Source organism: Manis pentadactyla, chromosome 15 (genome assembly GCF_030020395.1).
Source record: "Manis pentadactyla isolate mManPen7 chromosome 15, mManPen7.hap1, whole genome shotgun sequence".
NCBI classification, from domain to species: Eukaryota; Metazoa; Chordata; class Mammalia; order Pholidota; family Manidae; genus Manis; species Manis pentadactyla.
Window position 1 is genome coordinate 23,331,140 of NC_080033.1, and position 17,750 is coordinate 23,348,889.

The 17,750-nt window shown below is 39.9% G+C and overlaps 1 protein-coding gene across 5 annotated transcripts in view; it reads left to right on the forward strand.

Moving 5' to 3' along the window:
- The window catches only part of CEP89 (centrosomal protein 89), a 91,519-nt gene that overhangs the window by 45,788 nt on the left and 27,981 nt on the right, over positions 1–17,750 (forward strand). For all 5 annotated transcript variants that reach the window (XM_057493001.1, XM_057493003.1, XM_057493002.1 and 2 more), the window contains exons 12-14: positions 8,407–8,517; positions 11,729–11,837; positions 14,341–14,521. In XM_057493001.1, coding sequence (XP_057348984.1) covers positions 8,407–8,517; positions 11,729–11,837; positions 14,341–14,521 — 401 coding nt within the window. The remainder of the gene's footprint in view (positions 1–8,406; positions 8,518–11,728; positions 11,838–14,340; positions 14,522–17,750) is intronic.

The following is a 17,750-nucleotide window of genomic DNA, read 5'->3' on the forward strand; positions in this document are numbered from 1 at the left end:
TTGTATCTTAGTTCATTTTCAGGGTAGCCCAATTAGGCTTTGATCCTCTGTATAAACACAAACAGACCCTTTGCCTACACTTTTATATGCCCTTTATACCCTTGTATAGAACTCGTTGGAGGTTACCACACAGGAACTGCCCTTTTTTTTTTTGCTTTGTTTTTGGTATCACTAATCTACACTTACATGACGAATATTATGTTTACTAGGCTCTCCCCTATACCAGGTCTCCCCTATAAACCCCTTTACAGTCACTGTCCATCAGCATAGCAAAATGTTGTAGAATCACTACTTGCCTTCTCTGTGTTGTACAGCCCTCCCTTTTCTCCTACCCCCCATGCATGTTAATCTTAATACCCCCCTACTTCTCCCCCCCTTATCCCTCCCTACCCACCCATCCTCCCCAGTCCCTTTCCCTTTGGTACCTGTTAGTCCATTCTTGAGTTCTGTGATTCTGCTGCTGTTTTGTTCCTTCAGTTTTTCCTTTGTTCTTATATTCCACAAATAAGTGAAATCATTTGGTATTTCTCTTTCTCTGCTTGGCTTCTTTCACTGAGCATAATACCCTCCAGCTCCATCCATGTTGCTGCAAATGATTGGATTTGCCCTTTTCTTATGGCTGAGTAATATTCCATTGTGTATATGTACCACATCTTCTTTATCCATTCATCTATTGATGGACATTTAGGTTGCTTCCAATTCTTGGCTATTGTAAATAGTGCTGCAATAAACATAGGGGTGCATCTGTCTTTCTCAAACTTGATTGCTGCGTTCTTAGGGTAAATTCCTAGGAGTGGAATTCCTGGGTCAAATGGTAAGTCTGTTTTGAGCATTTTGATGTACCTCCATACTGCTTTCCACAATGGTTGAACTAACTTACATTCCCACCAGCAGTGTAGGAGGGTTCCCCTTTCTCCACAGCCTCGCCAACATTTGTTGTTGTTTGTCTTTTGGATGGCAGCCATCCTTACTGGTGTGAGGTGATACCTCATTGTAGTTTTAATTTGCATTTCTCTGATAATTAGCGATGTGGAGCATCTTTTCATGTGTCTGTTGGCCATCTGTATTTCTTTTTTGGAGAACTGTCTGTTCAGTTCCTATGCCCCTTTTTTAATTGGGTTATTTGTTTTTTGTTTGTTGAGGCGTGTGAGCTCTTTATATATTCTGGACGTCAAGCCTTTATCGGATGTGTCATTTTCAAATATATTCTCCCATACTGTAGGGATCCTTCTTGTTCTATTGATGGTGTCTTTTGCTGTACAGAAGCTTTTCAGCTTAATATAGTCCCACTTGTTCATTTTTGCTGTTGTTTTCCTTGCCCGGGGAGATATGTTCAAGAAGAGGTCACTCATGTTTATGTCTAAGAGGTTTTTGCCTATGTTTTCTTCCAAGAGTTTAATGGTTTCATGACTTCCATTCAGGTCTTTGATCCATTTTGAGTTTACTTTTGTATATGGGGTTAGACAATGGTCCAGTTTCATTCTCCTACATGTAGCTGTCCAGTTTTGCCAGCACCATCTGTTGAAGAGACTGTCATTTTGCCATTGTATGTCCATGGCTCCTTTATCAAATATTAATTGACCATATATATCTGGGTTAATATCTGGATTCTCTAGTCTGTTCCACTGGTCTGTGGCTCTGCTCTTGTGCCAGTACCAAATTGTCTAGATTACTATGGCTTTATAGTAGAGCTTGAAGTTGGGGAGTGAGATCCCCCCTACTTTATTCTTCTTTCTCAGGATTGCTTTGGCTATTCGGGGTCTTTGGTGTTTCCATATGCATTTTTGAATTATTTGTTCCAGTTCATTGAAGAATGTTGCTGGTAGTTTCATAGGGATTGCATCAAATCTGTATATTGCTTTGGGCAGGATGGCCATTTTGACGATATTAATTCTTCCTAGCCACGAGCATGGGATGAGTTTCCATCTGTTAGTGTCCCCTTTAATTTCTCTTAAGAGTGACTTGTAGTTTTCAGAGTATAAGTCTTTCACTTCTTTGGTTAGGTTTATTCCTAGGTATTTTATTTTTTTTGATGCAATTGTGAATGGAGTTGTTTTCCTGATTTCTCTTTCTGTTGGTTCATTGTTAGTATATAGGAAAGCCACAGATTTCTGTGTGTTGATTTTGTATCCTGCAACTTTGCTGTATTCCGATATCAGTTCTAGTAGTTTTGGGGTGGAGTCTTTAGGGTTTTTTATGTACAGTATCATGTCATCTGCAAATAGTGACAGTTTAACTTCTTCTTTACCAATCTGGATTCCTTGTATTTCTTTGTTTTGTCTGATTGCCGTGGCTAGGACCTCCAGTACTATGTTAAATAACAGTGGAGAGAGTGGGCATCCCTGTCTAGTTCCCGATCTCAGCGGAAATGCTTTCAGCTTCTCGCTGTTCAATATAATGTTGGCTGTGGGTTTATCATAGATGGCCTTTATTATGTTGAGGTACTTGCCCTCTATTCCCATTTTGCTGAGAGTTTTTATCATGAATGGATGTTGAACTTTGTCAAATGCTTTTTCAGCATCTATGGAGATGATCATGTGGTTTTTGTCTTTCTTTTTGTTGATGTGGTGGATGATGTTGATGGACTTTCGAATGTTGTACCATCCTTGCATCCCTGGGATGAATCCCACTTGGTCATGGTGTATGATCCTTTTGATGTGTTTTTGAATTCGGTTTCCTAATATTTTGTTGAGTATTTTTGCATCTACGTTCATCAGGGATATTGGTCTGTAGTTTTCTTTTTTGGTGGGGTCGTTGCCTGGTTTTGGTATTAGGGTGATGTTAGCTTCATAGAATGAGTTTGGGAGTATCCCCTCCTCCTCTATTTTTTGGAAAACTTTAAGGAGAATGGGTATTATGTCTTCCCTGTATGTCTGATAAAATTCCGAGGTAAATCCATCTGACCCGGGGGCTTTGTTCTTTGGTAGTTTTTTGATTACCGCTTCAATTTCGTTGCTGGTAATTGGTCTGTTTAGATTTTCTGTTTCTTCCTGGGTCAATCTTGGAAGGTTATATTTTTCTAGGAAGTTGTCCATTTCTCCTAGGTTTCCCAGCTTGTTAGCATATAGGTTTTCATAGTATTCTCCAATAATTCTTTGCATTTCCGTGGGGTCCATCGTGATTTTTCCTTTCTCGTTTCTGATACTGTTGATTTGTGTTGACTCTCTTTTCTTCTTAATAAGTCTGGCTAGAGGCTTATCTATTTTGTTTATTTTCTCGAAGAACCAGCTCTCGGATTCATTGATTTTTGCTATTGTTTTATTCTTCTCAATTTTATTTATTTCTTCTCTGATCTTTATTATGTCCCTCCTTCTGCTGACCTTAGGCCGCATCTGTTCTTCTTTTTCCAGTTTCGATAATTGTGACATTAGACCATTCATTTGGGATTGCTCTTCCTTTTTTCAATATGCTTGGATTGCTATATACTTTCCTCTTAAGACTGCTTTTGCTGTGTCCCACAGAAGTTGGGGCTTAGTGTTGTTGTTGTCATTTGTTTCCATATATTGCTGGATCTCCATTTTGATTTGGTCATTGATCCATTGATTATTTAGGAGCATGTTGTTAAGCCTCCATGTGTTTGTGAGCCTCTTTGCTTTCTTTGTACAGTTTATTTCTAGTTTTATGCCTTTGTGGTCTGAAAAGTTGGTTGGTAGGATTTCAGTCTTTTGGAATTTTCTGAGGCTCTTTTTGTGGCCTAGTATGTGGTCTATTCTGGAGAATGTTCCATGTGCACTTGAGAAGAATGTATATCCCGCTGCTTTTGGATGTAGAGTTCTATAGATGTCTATTAGGTCCATCTGCTCTACTGTGTTGTTCAGTGCTTCTGTGTCCTTACTTATTTTCTGCCCAGTGGATCTATCCTTTGGGGTGAGTGGTGTGTTGAAGTCTCCTAGAATGAATGCATTGCAGTCTATATCCCCCTTTAGTTCTGTTAGTATTTGTTTCACATATGCTGGTGCTCCTGTGTTGGGTGCATATATATTTAGAATGGTTATATCCTCTTGTTTGACTGAGCCCTTTATCATTATGTAGTGTCCTTCTTTATCTCTTGTTACTTTCTTTGTTTTGAAGTCTATTTTGTCTGATATTAGTACTGCAACCCCTGCTTTCTTCTCACTGTTGTTTGCTTGAAATATGTTTTTCCATCCCTTGACTTTTAGTCTGTATATGTCTTTGGGTTTGAGGTGAGTTTCTTGTAAGCAGCATATAGATGGGTCTTGTTTTTTTATCCATTCTGTTACTCTGTGTCTTTTGATTGGTGCATTCAATCCATTAACATTTAGGGTGACTATTGAAAGATATGTACTTATTGCCATTGCAGGCTTTAAATTCGTGGTTACCAAAGGTTCAAGGTTAGCCTCTTTAGTATCTTACTGCCTAACTTAGCTCGCTTATTGAGCTGTTATATACACTGTCTGGAGATTCTTTTCTTCTCTCCCTTCTTCTTCCTCCTCCTCGATTCTTCATATGTTGGGTGTTTTGTTCTGTGCTCTTTCTAGGAGTGCTCCCATCTAGAGCAGTCCCTGTAAGATGTTCTGTAGAGGTGGTTTGTGGAAAGCAAATTCCCTCAGCTTTTTTTTGTCTGGGAATTGTTTAATCCCACCGTCATATTTGAATGATAGTCGTGCTGGATACAGTATCCTTGGTTCAAGGCCCTTCTGTTTCATTGTATTAAATATATCATGCCATTCTCTTCTGGCCTGTAGGGTTTCTGTTGAGAAATCTGACGTTAGCCTGATGGGTTTCCCTTTATAGGTGACCTTTTTCTCTCTAGCTGCCTTTAACACTCTTTCCTTGTCCTTGATCTTTGCCATTTTAATTATTATGTGTCTTGGTGTTGCCCTTCTTGGATCCTTTCTGTTGGGGGTTCTGTGTATTTCCGTGGTCTGTTCGATTACTTCCTCCCCCAGTGTGGGGAAGTTTTCAGCAATTATTTCTTCTAAGATACTTTCCATCTCTTTGCCTCTCTCTTCTTCTTCTGGGACCCCTATAATACGGATATTGTTCCTTTTGGATTGGTCACACAGTTCTCTTAATATTGTTTCATTCCTGGAGATCCTTTTGTCTCTCTCTATGTCAGCTTCTATGCGTTCCTGTTCTCTGATTTCAATTCCATCAATGGCCTCTTGCATTCTATCCATTCTGCTTATAAACCCTTCCAGAGTTTGTTTCATTTCTGTGATCTCCTTTCTGGCATCTGTGATCTCCTTCCGGACTTCATCCCATTTCTCTTGCGTATTTCTCTGCATCTCTGTCAGCATGTTTATGATTCTTATTTTGAATTCTTTTTCAGGGAGACTGGTTAGGTCTGTCTCCTTCTCTGGTGTTGTCTCTGTGATCTTTGTCTGCCTGTAGCTTTGCCTTTTCATGGTGATAGGAATAGTCTGCAGAACTGGGACGAGTGACGGCTGGAAGGACTTCCTTTCTTGTTGGTTTGTGGCCCTCCTCTCCTGGGAGAACAGCGACCTCTAGTGGCTTGTGCTGCGCAGCTGCGTGCAGACAGGGTTTCTGCTTCCTGCCCGGCTGCTATGGAGTTAATCTCCGCTGTTGCTGTGGGCGTGGCCTGGCTCGGGCAGCTACTCCAAAATGGTGGAGTCGCGTTGGAGCAGGAGCTGCTGGGAGGCTATTTATCTCCGTAAGGGGCCTCCCTGCTCCCTGCAGCCCAGGGGTTAGTGTGCCCAGAGATCCCGGATTCCCTACCTCTGGATTAAGTGACCCGCCCTGCCCCTTTAAGACTTCTAAAAAGCACCCGCCAAAACAAAACAACGCCCACCAAAAAAAAAAAAAGAAAAAAAAATTTTTTTAATTAAAAAAAAAAAAAAAAAAAAGCTGGTCGTTCGTTTTTCTTTATTCTCCGGTGCCAGCCTCAGGCCTCTGCTCACCGGTCTTTCTGCCCTGTTTCCCTAGTATTGGGGTCCCTATCCCTTTAAGACTTCCAAAAAGCGCTCGCCAAAACAAAACAGCAAAAAAGCAAAAAAAAAAAAAATGGTCGCGCGCTTTTCTTATGTCCTCTGTCGCCCAGCCTCCAGTGCCTGCTCACTGTTCTTGCTGCCCTGTTTTCCTAGTATCGAGCGCCCTGCACTCTGGCCCGGATGGCTGGGGCTGGGTGTTCGGCAGTCCTGGGCTCCGTCTCCCTCCCGCTCTGCCTGCTCTTCTCCCGCCGGGAGCTGGGGGGAGGGGCGCTCGGCTCCCGCGGGGCCGGGGCTTGTATCTTACCCCCTTCACGAGGCGCTGGGTTCTCGCAGGTGCGGATGTGGTCTGGATATTGTCCTGTGTCCTCTGGTCTTTATTCTAGGAAGGGTTGTCTTTGTTATATTTTCATAGATATATGTTGTTTTGGGAGGAGATTTCCGCTGCTCTACTCACGCCGCCATCTTCCGCCCCTCTCCCTCCACCCATTTTTTAATTGGGTTATTTGTGTTTTGGGTATTCAAGCATGTGAGTTCTTTATATATTTTGGATGTTAACCCCTTATCAAGTAAATCATTTATGAATATATTCTTCCATACTGTAGGGTGCCTTTTTGTTCTGCTGATGGTGTTCTTTGCTGTACCGGAAGTTTTTAGTTTGATGTAGTCCCACTTGTTCATTGTTTATTTTGTTTCCCTTGCCCAAGCAGATATGTTCAGAAAAAAGTTGCTCATGTTTATATTCAAGAGATTTTTTCATATGTTTTCTTCTACAAGTTTTATGGTTTCATGACTTACATTCAGGTCTTTGATCCATTTTGAGTTTACTTTTGTGTATGGAGTTAAACGGTAATCCAGTTTCATTCTCTTACATGTACTTGTCCAGTTTTCCCATCACCAGTTATTGAACAGGCCATCTTTTTCCCATTGTATATCCATGGCTCCTTTATTGTATATTAATTGACCATATGTGTGTGGGTTTATTTCTAGGCTCTCTATTCTGTTTCATTGATCTATGGATCTGTTCTTGTGCCAGTACCAAATTGTTTTGATTACCGTAGCTTTGTAGTAGAGCTTGAAGTCAGGGAGCATAATCCCCCAAGCTTTGTTCTTCTTTCTCAGGATGGCTTTGGCTATTCAGGGTCTTTTTATGGTTCCATAGGAATTTTAGAAGTACTTGTTCTAGTTCATTGAAGAATGCTGTTGGTATTTTGATAGGGATTGCATTGAATCTAGATTGCTTTAGGCAGGATGGCCATTTTGACAATATTAATTCTTCCTGTCCATGAGCACAGGACAGATTTCCATTTATTGGTGTCTTCTTTCATTTCTCTCATGAGTGTCCTGTAGTTTTCGAGTAAAGCCTTTCACCTCCTTAGTTAGGTTTATTCCTAGGTATTTTATTCTTTTGATGCAATTGTAAATGGAGTTGTTTTCCTGATTTCTCTTTCTGCTAATTCGTTGTTAGTATATAGGTTTCTCTATATTCATTTTGTATCCTGCAACTTTGCTGAATTCGGTTATTAATTCAGATAGTTTTTTGGTGGAGTCTTTAGGGTTTTCTATGTATAATATCATGTCGTCTGCAAACAGTGACAGTTTAACTTTTTCGTTACCAATCTGGATGCCTTTTATTTCTTTGTGTTGTCTGATTGTTGTGGCTAGGACCTGGGTATCCTTGTCTTGATCTTGATCTTAGAGGAAAAGTTTTTAGCTTTTTGCTATTAAGTATGATATTGGCTCTGGTTTTGTTATATATGGCCTTATTATGTTGAGGTACTTGCCCTCTATACCCATTTTGTTAAGAGTTTTTATCATGAATGGGTGTTGAATTTTGTCAAATGCTTTTTCAGCATCTATTGAGATTCCCATGTGATTTTTGTCCTTTTTGTGGATGTGTATGATATTGATGGATTTATGAGTATTCTACCATCCTTGCATCCCTGGAATAAATCCCACTTGGTCATGGTGGATAATCTTTTTGATGTATATTTGAATTTGGTTTGCTAATATTTTGTTGAGGATTTTTGCATCTATGTTCATCGGGGGTCTGTAATTTTGTTTTTTTGTGATGTCTTTGGTTTTGGTATTAGAGTAATGTTGGCCTCATAGAATGAGTTTGGAAATATTCCCTCCTACTTTTTGGAAAACTTTAAGAGGGATGGGTATTGATAAGCATCTTTGCTTTTTTTAATCTCCCTTTTAATCTTTTCAAGTATTTGGCAATTAGAGAAACATGTTACCAAGTTAGGAATTGCGTATTTAAAACTTGAGATTCTTGTCGGCCCCCCTTCATAGTTACCTCAGATTTCTCCCTAGAGTGTGAGTGAGCTCCTTGAAGGGAGGGGCTCGGAGCTGGTACTGGGTGTAAGGCTGCCGTTACATGAGACTTTGCTGAAAAGCTAGTAACATTTTATTTTAGCCACAGCAACAGCACTAGAACTAAGAAATACAGGTGTGTGTGTATTTATTACAGTTCACATAAATTTTGTTTCAGGAGGAAATGAGAATGTTTAGGATGCGAGTCCAAGAAGTGGTAAACGAAAATGAAGAATTGCACCAAGAGTTAAATAAGAGTAATCGTGTTACCAGTGAGGAATGGCAAGTGGTATTGCATTTTTGTTATTTTACTAATTTTAAAAAGAAGACAATAGGAATAAACTTTATTAAGTCATCAAATACATTTTCTTTTAACTAAAATATTTAAGAGAGAGGAAAAATTAACAAGGTGCAATGAAAGCCTACTAAATTATTCTAAACTTATATTTTAAAGATTACTTTGAAAATTCTAAATAAGTCTTTAAACCTGAAATACATTTGCTGTTCCCATTTTTATTTTATGAGGTATTTTTCTAGGGCTCTTTTCCTGTCCCAAAGCTGTCAAGTCATATCCTTTCTTAGACCCCTCTGATGATTGCCGGGGCTTTGGAGCACAAAGCCCAGGCTGAGCCCCTGCACAGCCAGCTCCTGTCTGCCCTGCCTCTTCTCTGCAGGCCTCCGTTCTCAGACCGATGAGTGTTGCTCCCTTCTGTCCTGTTGCTGGTACTGCTCCCCTCCCCCAGAATGTCCCTGTTGTGCTCCAACTAATTCATTAGGGCCCTGCACAGATAGTACTGGTCAGTTGCTCTCCCCAAAGGCAGAGTAATTGATCCCTTAGCTCAGTGTCTGACATAGCCCTAAACACACTCCTTGTCCTGGCACCTCCAACACTGTGCCTACCTGTGTGTCTCCGTGTCTGTCTCCCTCTTGCCCTTTTTGAGCTCTTCAAAGGCAGGTTCATACCCTGCTGATCCAGCATAGCAGCAACAAATGCCTATTGCATGAATTTGAGAGAGATGATTGTCCTAGAAAGGTTTAAATGTTTTAATATCACTGGAAAAAAATCAAGTATTTTCCAGTATGATATCCAGAAATTTAGAATCACCAGCATTCTGATCATTAGGCGGGTTTCCCTGATCTTAAGGTCACTGATGTATCAATTGGGATTGGCCTGGGCAGCTACTAGATCTTGGTGTGCTGTTGAACTTAGATTTTCTTCTGTCAGGATTTCTTGTGTGTCTTCTCTTGAATCTCCCTTGAATAGTTCCCTAGGGAGCAGGTCAGTTGGACTGCTTCTGGGAGCCCTTGTGAGAACCTGGAACCTCAGATTTTTTTTCTAAACTTGTATGTAACTGGAAGTCAAGCCTGTTTACTTCTTCTTAGAATAAAACTAAAATAAATAAGGAAAGAAAGACAGATCCCCCAGTTCCAAATCCACTTGTCCGCATTGTTCCCCAGTCCTGTTGATTGGGGTTAAAATTTGTGCCCTGCTCTGGTGAGGGGGCCTGTGGTGCTGTGGGGGGAGCAAGCTGATAGGTCTGTGCAGCACCTGTTGAAGCTCCCCTGGCCAGCCTCCCCTTTTCTCTGAATTCACTGCGCTCCAGGTAGGGGGCAATCACTCTCTGTAAGCAGATCTGCAACCAGCCCTGAGGCTCCTGCAGGCCTGCCCTCCCTCCTTGGTTGCTGCCCCCTGTACCTGCACCGGTGTGAGGTGTGGTACATCCCCACGGATACTCAGGCACCCTGGCTTCCCACTTCGGTAGAAGCTCTTTCCTTAGTTCCAGATACTTCCTTGTTGAGCTCTTCAGCTGCAACTAAACTCTGCATTTCTCCTGACCAGCTGGGGAATCTCATGTTTAATGGGCCTCAGTTTCTTTACTTGTAAAACGGAGGGAGTGTTAAACTAAATCTGATGTTTTAACCTTTTTTTAGGAATGGGGAATCTTTTTCATTAAAAAAAAGAGACAAGACAAGGGTAGAGTAAAAGAGAAAGGAGAGAACAGGGTAGAGAAAAAAGGAAAAGAGGGAAATGAAGAAAGGAGGAAGGCAGGAAGGCTTCTAAGAAAGTCCACAATATAATGCAGACAGAAGTGCAGCTGGTCTGTTTGAGGCAGAAATGAGTAGGCTGGAGCAGACCAACCTGGGTTGGCCCGCCTCCTGCACAGCATGGGATTCCGCCCCCCCCCCCCCCGCCCTCCCACCAAGCCCCTCCACCGTGGGTGGGGCAGCTCGTAGCAACACCTCTGAGGTGCTAGGGAGCTGGGCTCAGGCCACTGTTGGGGTGACATCATTGCTATAGCTTGACTCCTTTTATCTTTTTTGTCTCCTTCCTCCATATCATTGTTTAAGTTGAAAGTGGAAAATTGGGATAACTTGCTGGTTTACCATGTACTTTGGGTGGTAAACATTTAACTAGATGATTTCTAAGGTCCCTTCAGCTCATTCTAATTGGGATTTTTGATCATGGAAGTTGAGCTGGGCTGAGATTTATTTTGCACCATCTCTAAGGAAAGGGTCTGCTCATGTGAAATGAAGGCAGGGGAGTCAGTACAGTTTAAGAAATTGTCCAGAGGCTTTAACAGTCATTGTTGTTTGGCAAATACTCTGATTATGAATGAACGTTTTTTAACTAAAATGGGAACTTCCTAAATTCTTTAAAAATATTTCATGCTAGCTTCAAAATAATCCAGTGGGTGAGGTGATTTGGGGGTTTATGTAGATGAAACAAGACTGGAAGTCGATAATTTTCCAAGATGGGCCTTTGTCCATGAGAGTTTATTATTCTATTTATCTACTCTGCATTTCTCCTGGCCTGCTGGGGAATCTCATGTTTAATGGGCCTCAGTTTCTTTACTTGTAAAATGGAGGGAGTATTAAAGTAAATCTGATGTTTTAACCTTTTTTTAGGAATGGGGGATCTTTTTCATTAAAAGAAAGAGACAAGACAAGGGTAGAGTAAAAAAGGAAAGGCAAGAACAGGGTAGAGAAAAAAGGAAAAGAGGGAAATAAAGAAAGGAGGAAGGGAGTGAGGAAGGCAAGAAGGCCAAGAAAAGCCAAGGATACCCACCAGGAGCGCCTCCAGGAAGGTGAACCCTTAACAGAGTAATGGAGATGCTGTAATATTGCCATTGTGTCATTTCACACTCACAACCTCCTCCTGCTAGGGACCCCCTTCGAATTAAAAGTGAAGGGGAAGTCAAGTTTTTAAGAATTGTATTTACTGAAATACATCTGTTTTATATGTTTTATATGTTTGAAATTTTATATTTTAAAAGTTAGCTGAAGCAGTTCATAATTCAAACTTCACTACTGTCTTTTCCTCTAATTTAATGCAAATGACAGGATTAACAGTGTTAATAACATGTATAACATTAAAGTATGTCCAGATATTCATTACCTACAGCACTTCAGTTGCTTTCTTTTAGACTCCAGAGTATCTCTACAGTCATTCAGTACTTGGATGGCAGTATTTAATTTTGTATTTCAATTGTAGGAAACAGCTTCAGACACAGGCAGAACTTGTTTTGGAGGAGAACAAGTTGTTAATAGAGCAGTTGGAAATTCAGCAAAGAAAAGCCAAGGATACCCACCAGGAGCGCCTCCAGGAAGGTGAACGCTTAACAGAGTAATGGAGATGCTGTATTATTGCCATTGTGTCATTTCACACTCACAACCCCCTCCTGCTAGGGACCCCCTTCGAATTAAAAGAGAAGAGGAAGTCAAGTTTTTAAGAATTGTATTTACTGAAATACATCTGTTTATGTTACAGCATATCCAGTCATTACCCATGTAGCTCCGAGAGGGGGCAGTTCCCTGCCCTGGGCAAGTTCCCTGTGAATTCACTGAGGCTGAATTAAGGCAAGGGCAAGAAGTTGGGAATTAAAGGATTTATTCTCACCCCAGTCTCTCCTCCTTCCCACCGGTCAGGACCCCACCTCTTACACAGCTCCCAAGCTCCCTCTCCCCGGCCCTCTCATGGCCCCAGCTCCCACCAGGAAGGACTTTGTGGGCAGGTCCCTGGTGACTGGTGGATGCCTGACCAATGAGTACCAGGGACACAGGCAGAGGAGAGAATGGGTGTTTCCTCTCTACCCCTGCTCTGGGCAGGTAGTCCATGACTGACCAGTTGCTCTGCTGCCCATAAACATCACATGAATGTGCACACATGCTCTTCGTATATACACACAGTGGGCACTGTTAAGGCCAGGTGGGAATCCCGGTCAGAAAGTTCCATTTTTCCCCACAACCCCGTAATGCATTAATTGCTTTCTCTTAGACTCCATAGTGTCTCTCTCATTATATATATTTTGTCAATCAGCTGTAGATGACAGCTTTAGAGCATAACTGGGTTTATATAGAAATAGTGCCTTATAAGCAGGTAAAGTTATGTGAGGTGATTATTTGGAACACAAGAATGTATTCCTGAATGTTTGTTGAATGAGTAGGTAATTCTAAACCATTACTCTGTTCTCTTGCCCTTCCTTCAGAGCTGTGGGCACTGTTATAGATTAAATCTCCATTAGATACCTTCTGTGACACTCCCTCTCCCCATGTGTCCATCCCTACTCCTAGGAGGCCTCACAGCAGATGACAGATCAAAGTGGATCAGATTAAGAGTCATTTCTCCCACTTTCATTAAAATCAGAATTTATGAGCACAAAAGATAGTAGCATCCTTTTCTCCCCTGGTTTGTTTTTCCATGAAGAATGTAGGACAGGAGGCCCAGATATTGCTGTCTTGCATGAGCCAGTGTAACCCCTTTCCCTTGTGCACGTGGTGACTTAAGAGCTGCCATCTGCACCCACTTTACCTGGAAGAGCTCACTACTGGCCTCTGCTGGTGCTGGCGCCCCACTTGCTGCTGGTAGCCAGGCCGCGCGTCAAGTGAGAGCAGCTGTCAGCCTGACAGGAGCCTCTTCCACAGGCATCCCCCTTTCAGTTGGGGTGGCACAGAAGCATTTGCCTTTACTCTGGCATTATTTGGGGTGGAGGAGAGACAAAGTTGTTGAGCTCAAGATTAGAGATGACAGGGAAATTTAATTTCATATTTACTGAGCTTAATTTTCTCAAACGTAGCAGATCTGAACAGGTCTGATGATTCTTCCAGCCATGTAGGGCAGGGCCCATCTTTTAATCTATGTGATTCAGTCAGCTGCCTGTGTTATTTTGCCATTTCCCAGAAACATTTGTTCATTTTGATTTTATAGAGTAGGAGGATTTAAAGTTTCATGCTATAATACTTCTAAGTGCTAGTTTGAACAGATGAGATGCCTAGGAACTGTCTTATTATTTCATATGACCATGTCACATAGGATGAAAATATTTATGATTTACTTTAGACACAGGACATAAAACATGAAAATTTAATGGGGAAAAGAAAAATATATATATAGTCGTTAGTTGAGCCATTTTTGATATCCTTAAAAATCTTAAGTCTTGTAGTTTTAGTGAGGTACATCATGGTCTTGCACATCTGTGTGCACCTTAAAGCTTCAGTCTTTGGAAAGTCAGGTGCCTTTAGACTGGAATCATGTCTTATTAAATGTCAGATATTTAGCAATAACATCAATATATGGAGCCCCAGTAAGAAGTTGTAATTTACTGAATGCTCAATATAGGAAAAGTAATTTCTAAGTACAAGACCCTTGTTACTAATTTACAATTGACCCTTGAACAACATGGGTTTAAACTGCACGGGTCCACTTATGCATGGATTTTTTCAATAAATGTAGGAAAAATTTTTTTGAAGATTTGCAACAATTTGAAAATATTTTCTTTTCTGAAGCTTACTTTATTGTAAGAGTATAATATATAATACATATAACATAAAATATGTGTTAATTAACTGTCTTATCAGTAAGGCTTATGTCAACAGTAGGCTTTTAGTAGCTTAAGTTTTGGGGGAGTCAAAGTCATATGGGGATTTTTGACTGCACAGGGTGTTGGTGCCCTTACCTAACCCCTGCATTGTTTAGGGGTCAACTGTATATGTCTCCAAAAATTTTTTTAAATCTCATTTTTATAAGCTAGTTCTCATTAGTATTACCTAGGAATCAATAATCATGTTTTTTTAGTCTTTGGTACTAAGTCTTTATCCATCTCTTGTTTTTCAGTTTCTAAACTGACTAAGCAACTGATGCTTCTGGAGACAAGAACACAGAGCCAAGAAAAGGAGCTCACTGAAAACAAGGAGCAGTTGGAAATTTTACGTACCAAATGCCAAGAATTAAAAACACAGTTGGATGGCAAAATTTCAATGCAAGTTCATGCTTCAATTGTAAATGAATTGAAAAGGTAAGGATTTAATGTCTTTTCAAGTTTAAGTGCACCACCATGCATGTTTTTCTAGACAGAGTAGAGAGAGGTTGCCCTGTGTTTGAGGCATTTAGCTGTACCAGTGCGGACATCCAAAACTGAGAGTGGGAAATATTTTATTGAAGTATAGTATGGCTGTCCTTGCAGGCTGCTGTCTGCACTTTGTGTGTGTGATTTCCCCCCCCTACTACTGCAGCGTTTATTGGTTTTAGAACCAAAGATCATTTAAAGTAGGAAAACTGGAAACCTGAATAACCAGTAATAGGGAACTGTTTAAGTGAAAGGATGCAACCATAAAATGAAATACAAGGCAGCCATTAAGCACGACATCACAAAACAGCTTTTTGGGGAGTTTGGGAAAATAGCCATAATGTATTTAAGTGAAGAGATTAGGTTAAAAACAGTGTACTGCATGATCATGATTTTATTTAAAAAATAAAAAAAGGTGTGTATGTGTGTGATTTGAGGTGACCAATATCCCAGTTTGCCTGGGAAACACACCAACCCCTTCAGGATTTAGAAATTTATTCCTGGAGAAAATGCCTTTCAGGAGTGGAGTCAAAATAAGGATATTTGCAACCCAAACTGAGTGTTACCACCAAGAGACCTACATTAAAGGCAATTCTAACAGGGTATATATCAGCAAGAGGAAAATAATTCAAGGTTGGATGTTTGAGAAGCAAGATGGAGCTAAGAGTTAAAGACAGTGGTAAATATGTGAATAAATGTAAATGAACATTGATTCTATAAAACAATAATAATATATTTTGAGGTTTAAAAATACATAGAATTAAAATGCACAACAATAATAGCATATAAACAAAGGGATAATTGGAGTTTGTTCTAAAGTCTTTTTATCATTCAGAAGAGGATATACAGGTGTTGATTAATTTTATAATTTTGAAAATATGCATAATGAAACTTCTAGAAACAATGTATGTAACTTCTAAACTGGTATAAGAAAAGGATTTTTTTTTAAATGAGGGCAAAAAAAGGAACATAAAATAGAAAACAGAATATTAGATTTAAAGGCACATATATCAGTAGTAGATACACTAAACAGACTAAATACTCTGGTTAAAAGATAAAGATTGTCAGACTGGATAAAATAAAAAGCATCTGTTGTGACTTTGTTAAATTAACATTTGTTAAGTAGAGCCCCAGCATGTCAGATGGTGAGCCACAGTACGACCATGAGAGAAAGTGAAATAGAGAGGTTTATAATTCACAGGTACCTGGAGGAAGACATGGAACTGTCCTGATGCACTACTCAGATAGGTCAAAACAGGGTGCATGGAGCACATACCTTTATCAGGTCCGTGGGTGGAGTGCTTTGGGGTTCCCAGGCTAAGGCCAGATTGGAAATCTAAACCAAAAAGACCATAGTTTTGGTAAGTTTAAAGTGTATCTTAGCTAAGGGGTGCAGGAGGGGCAGTTCCCAAGAGGTGGGGGAGATGCTTATCGCATGGGTGAGTCATATGAACTTAAGTTTACCTGTGACTCTACGGCTGTTTTCTTGGGCACATGAGACGGAGAGGGTAGTATCAGGTCAAGGCCCATGCAAGACCATATAAATGGATTCCAAGGCAGAGAAATTACAGAGTGATTTACCTGAACTCTCAATAGCAACTGTGTTGCCTTTAAGATAGGTATCTCAAGCATAAAGACACAGAGAGGTCAAAAGTAAGAGGCCAGAAAAAGCTGTACTACTCAAATAGAAACCAAAAGGTGGTAAATTATATTTGAAGCCACCCTCCCAATTACTGCCCTTATCTTGTGGACAAGTAATAAACAGCTGGAGACTGACACCCATCTGAGGACCGTACTTTGAGGAGCACTACCCTACAGAATCCAACAAGTGTGTGCACAGAATACAGCCCAAATGACTGTCACCAGGAAAAAGGGCACAGAAAGTATAGTAATAGTATAAAATTTTCTACAGCCACACAGAAAGGCAGGTGAGTCTTGTAGGCAAAATGACAAAGTGCAACTATTATGTGTATTGGTTCCCTTTATATATGGTTCCAATATTGCAAACTAAATTAAGCTGTAGCAATGCATAGGTAGGTGATAACACTATTAAATTAATGAAGGGCTCTAGGATTGGGGTTGGACACATGGGAATATCTGGGGTACAGGAAATGTTCTATTTATTGACCTATGTGGTAATTATGTGGGTGTTCAGTAAAATTACTTGTTAAAATAGGCGTTTGTCTTTTATACACTTTTCTATATGTATATTGCATTTCACAATTTTAAAAAATTTAAGTCATGGTTTTTCACCAGAAAAAAATAAAATAAAAATAATCAGAAGTTTCCTCTGGGAAGTGAGATCCTAGGGGTGAGATAAGAAATATTATATTTAAAAACATTTTTAAAGCAACTGTTTCCCCCACCAAATATCAACTGTTAACTATTTTTTTTGCAAATTGTTTCTACCTCTTTTTGTTACATTTTCTGTTGGAAATATATTGTTAGAAATACAATTGATGTCCTTTTTAACCACTATCATTTTTTTCCCCAGGTTTTCCAAAAAGCAATCACCATCATAAACTTGGAATTATATTTCCCATCTATTTTTTGTTTCTGTGAATAACATAAAAGGTTTTTTTGGTGTGTTTTTAGGTTTATGTAAGTGAATTCATACTTTTAGTATCTTGACTTTTTGCACTCAAGTTTTCAAACATCTTTCCATGTTGAAATAGATGGAGAGTTTATTCTTTTTAACAGCTGCATGGCAATAATCATTCCATCATATGAATGCTATATTTTACTTAGCCTATTAATGGAAATTTAAATTATTACATTTACTCCATTACACACACACACACACACACACACACACACACACACACACACACACAATGCTATGGTTTATTTGTATGTGTCATCAAAGTTTTCCTAAATACTTAACCAGAGTAGTATCGTTGGGCCATACCATAAGTGCATTTTCTAGATTTTGATACACTGCTCTCTGAGGTGGCCCACCCATCAACATGTTCCCAACATTTGCTATTGTCTTTGGTTGCTTTTCATTGTGAACTTTACTGATTGATTTGGTACTGGGTCAGTACATTACCTTGACAAAAATACTTTAAAATAAAACTCTAAAATCAAAACAAAAGACAGCAAAGAAGATAGATAAAGATACATTTAATTCAACCTCAATTCTGTGGGTGTTTTTGTCCAGATGTGTCCTCTGCTTTTT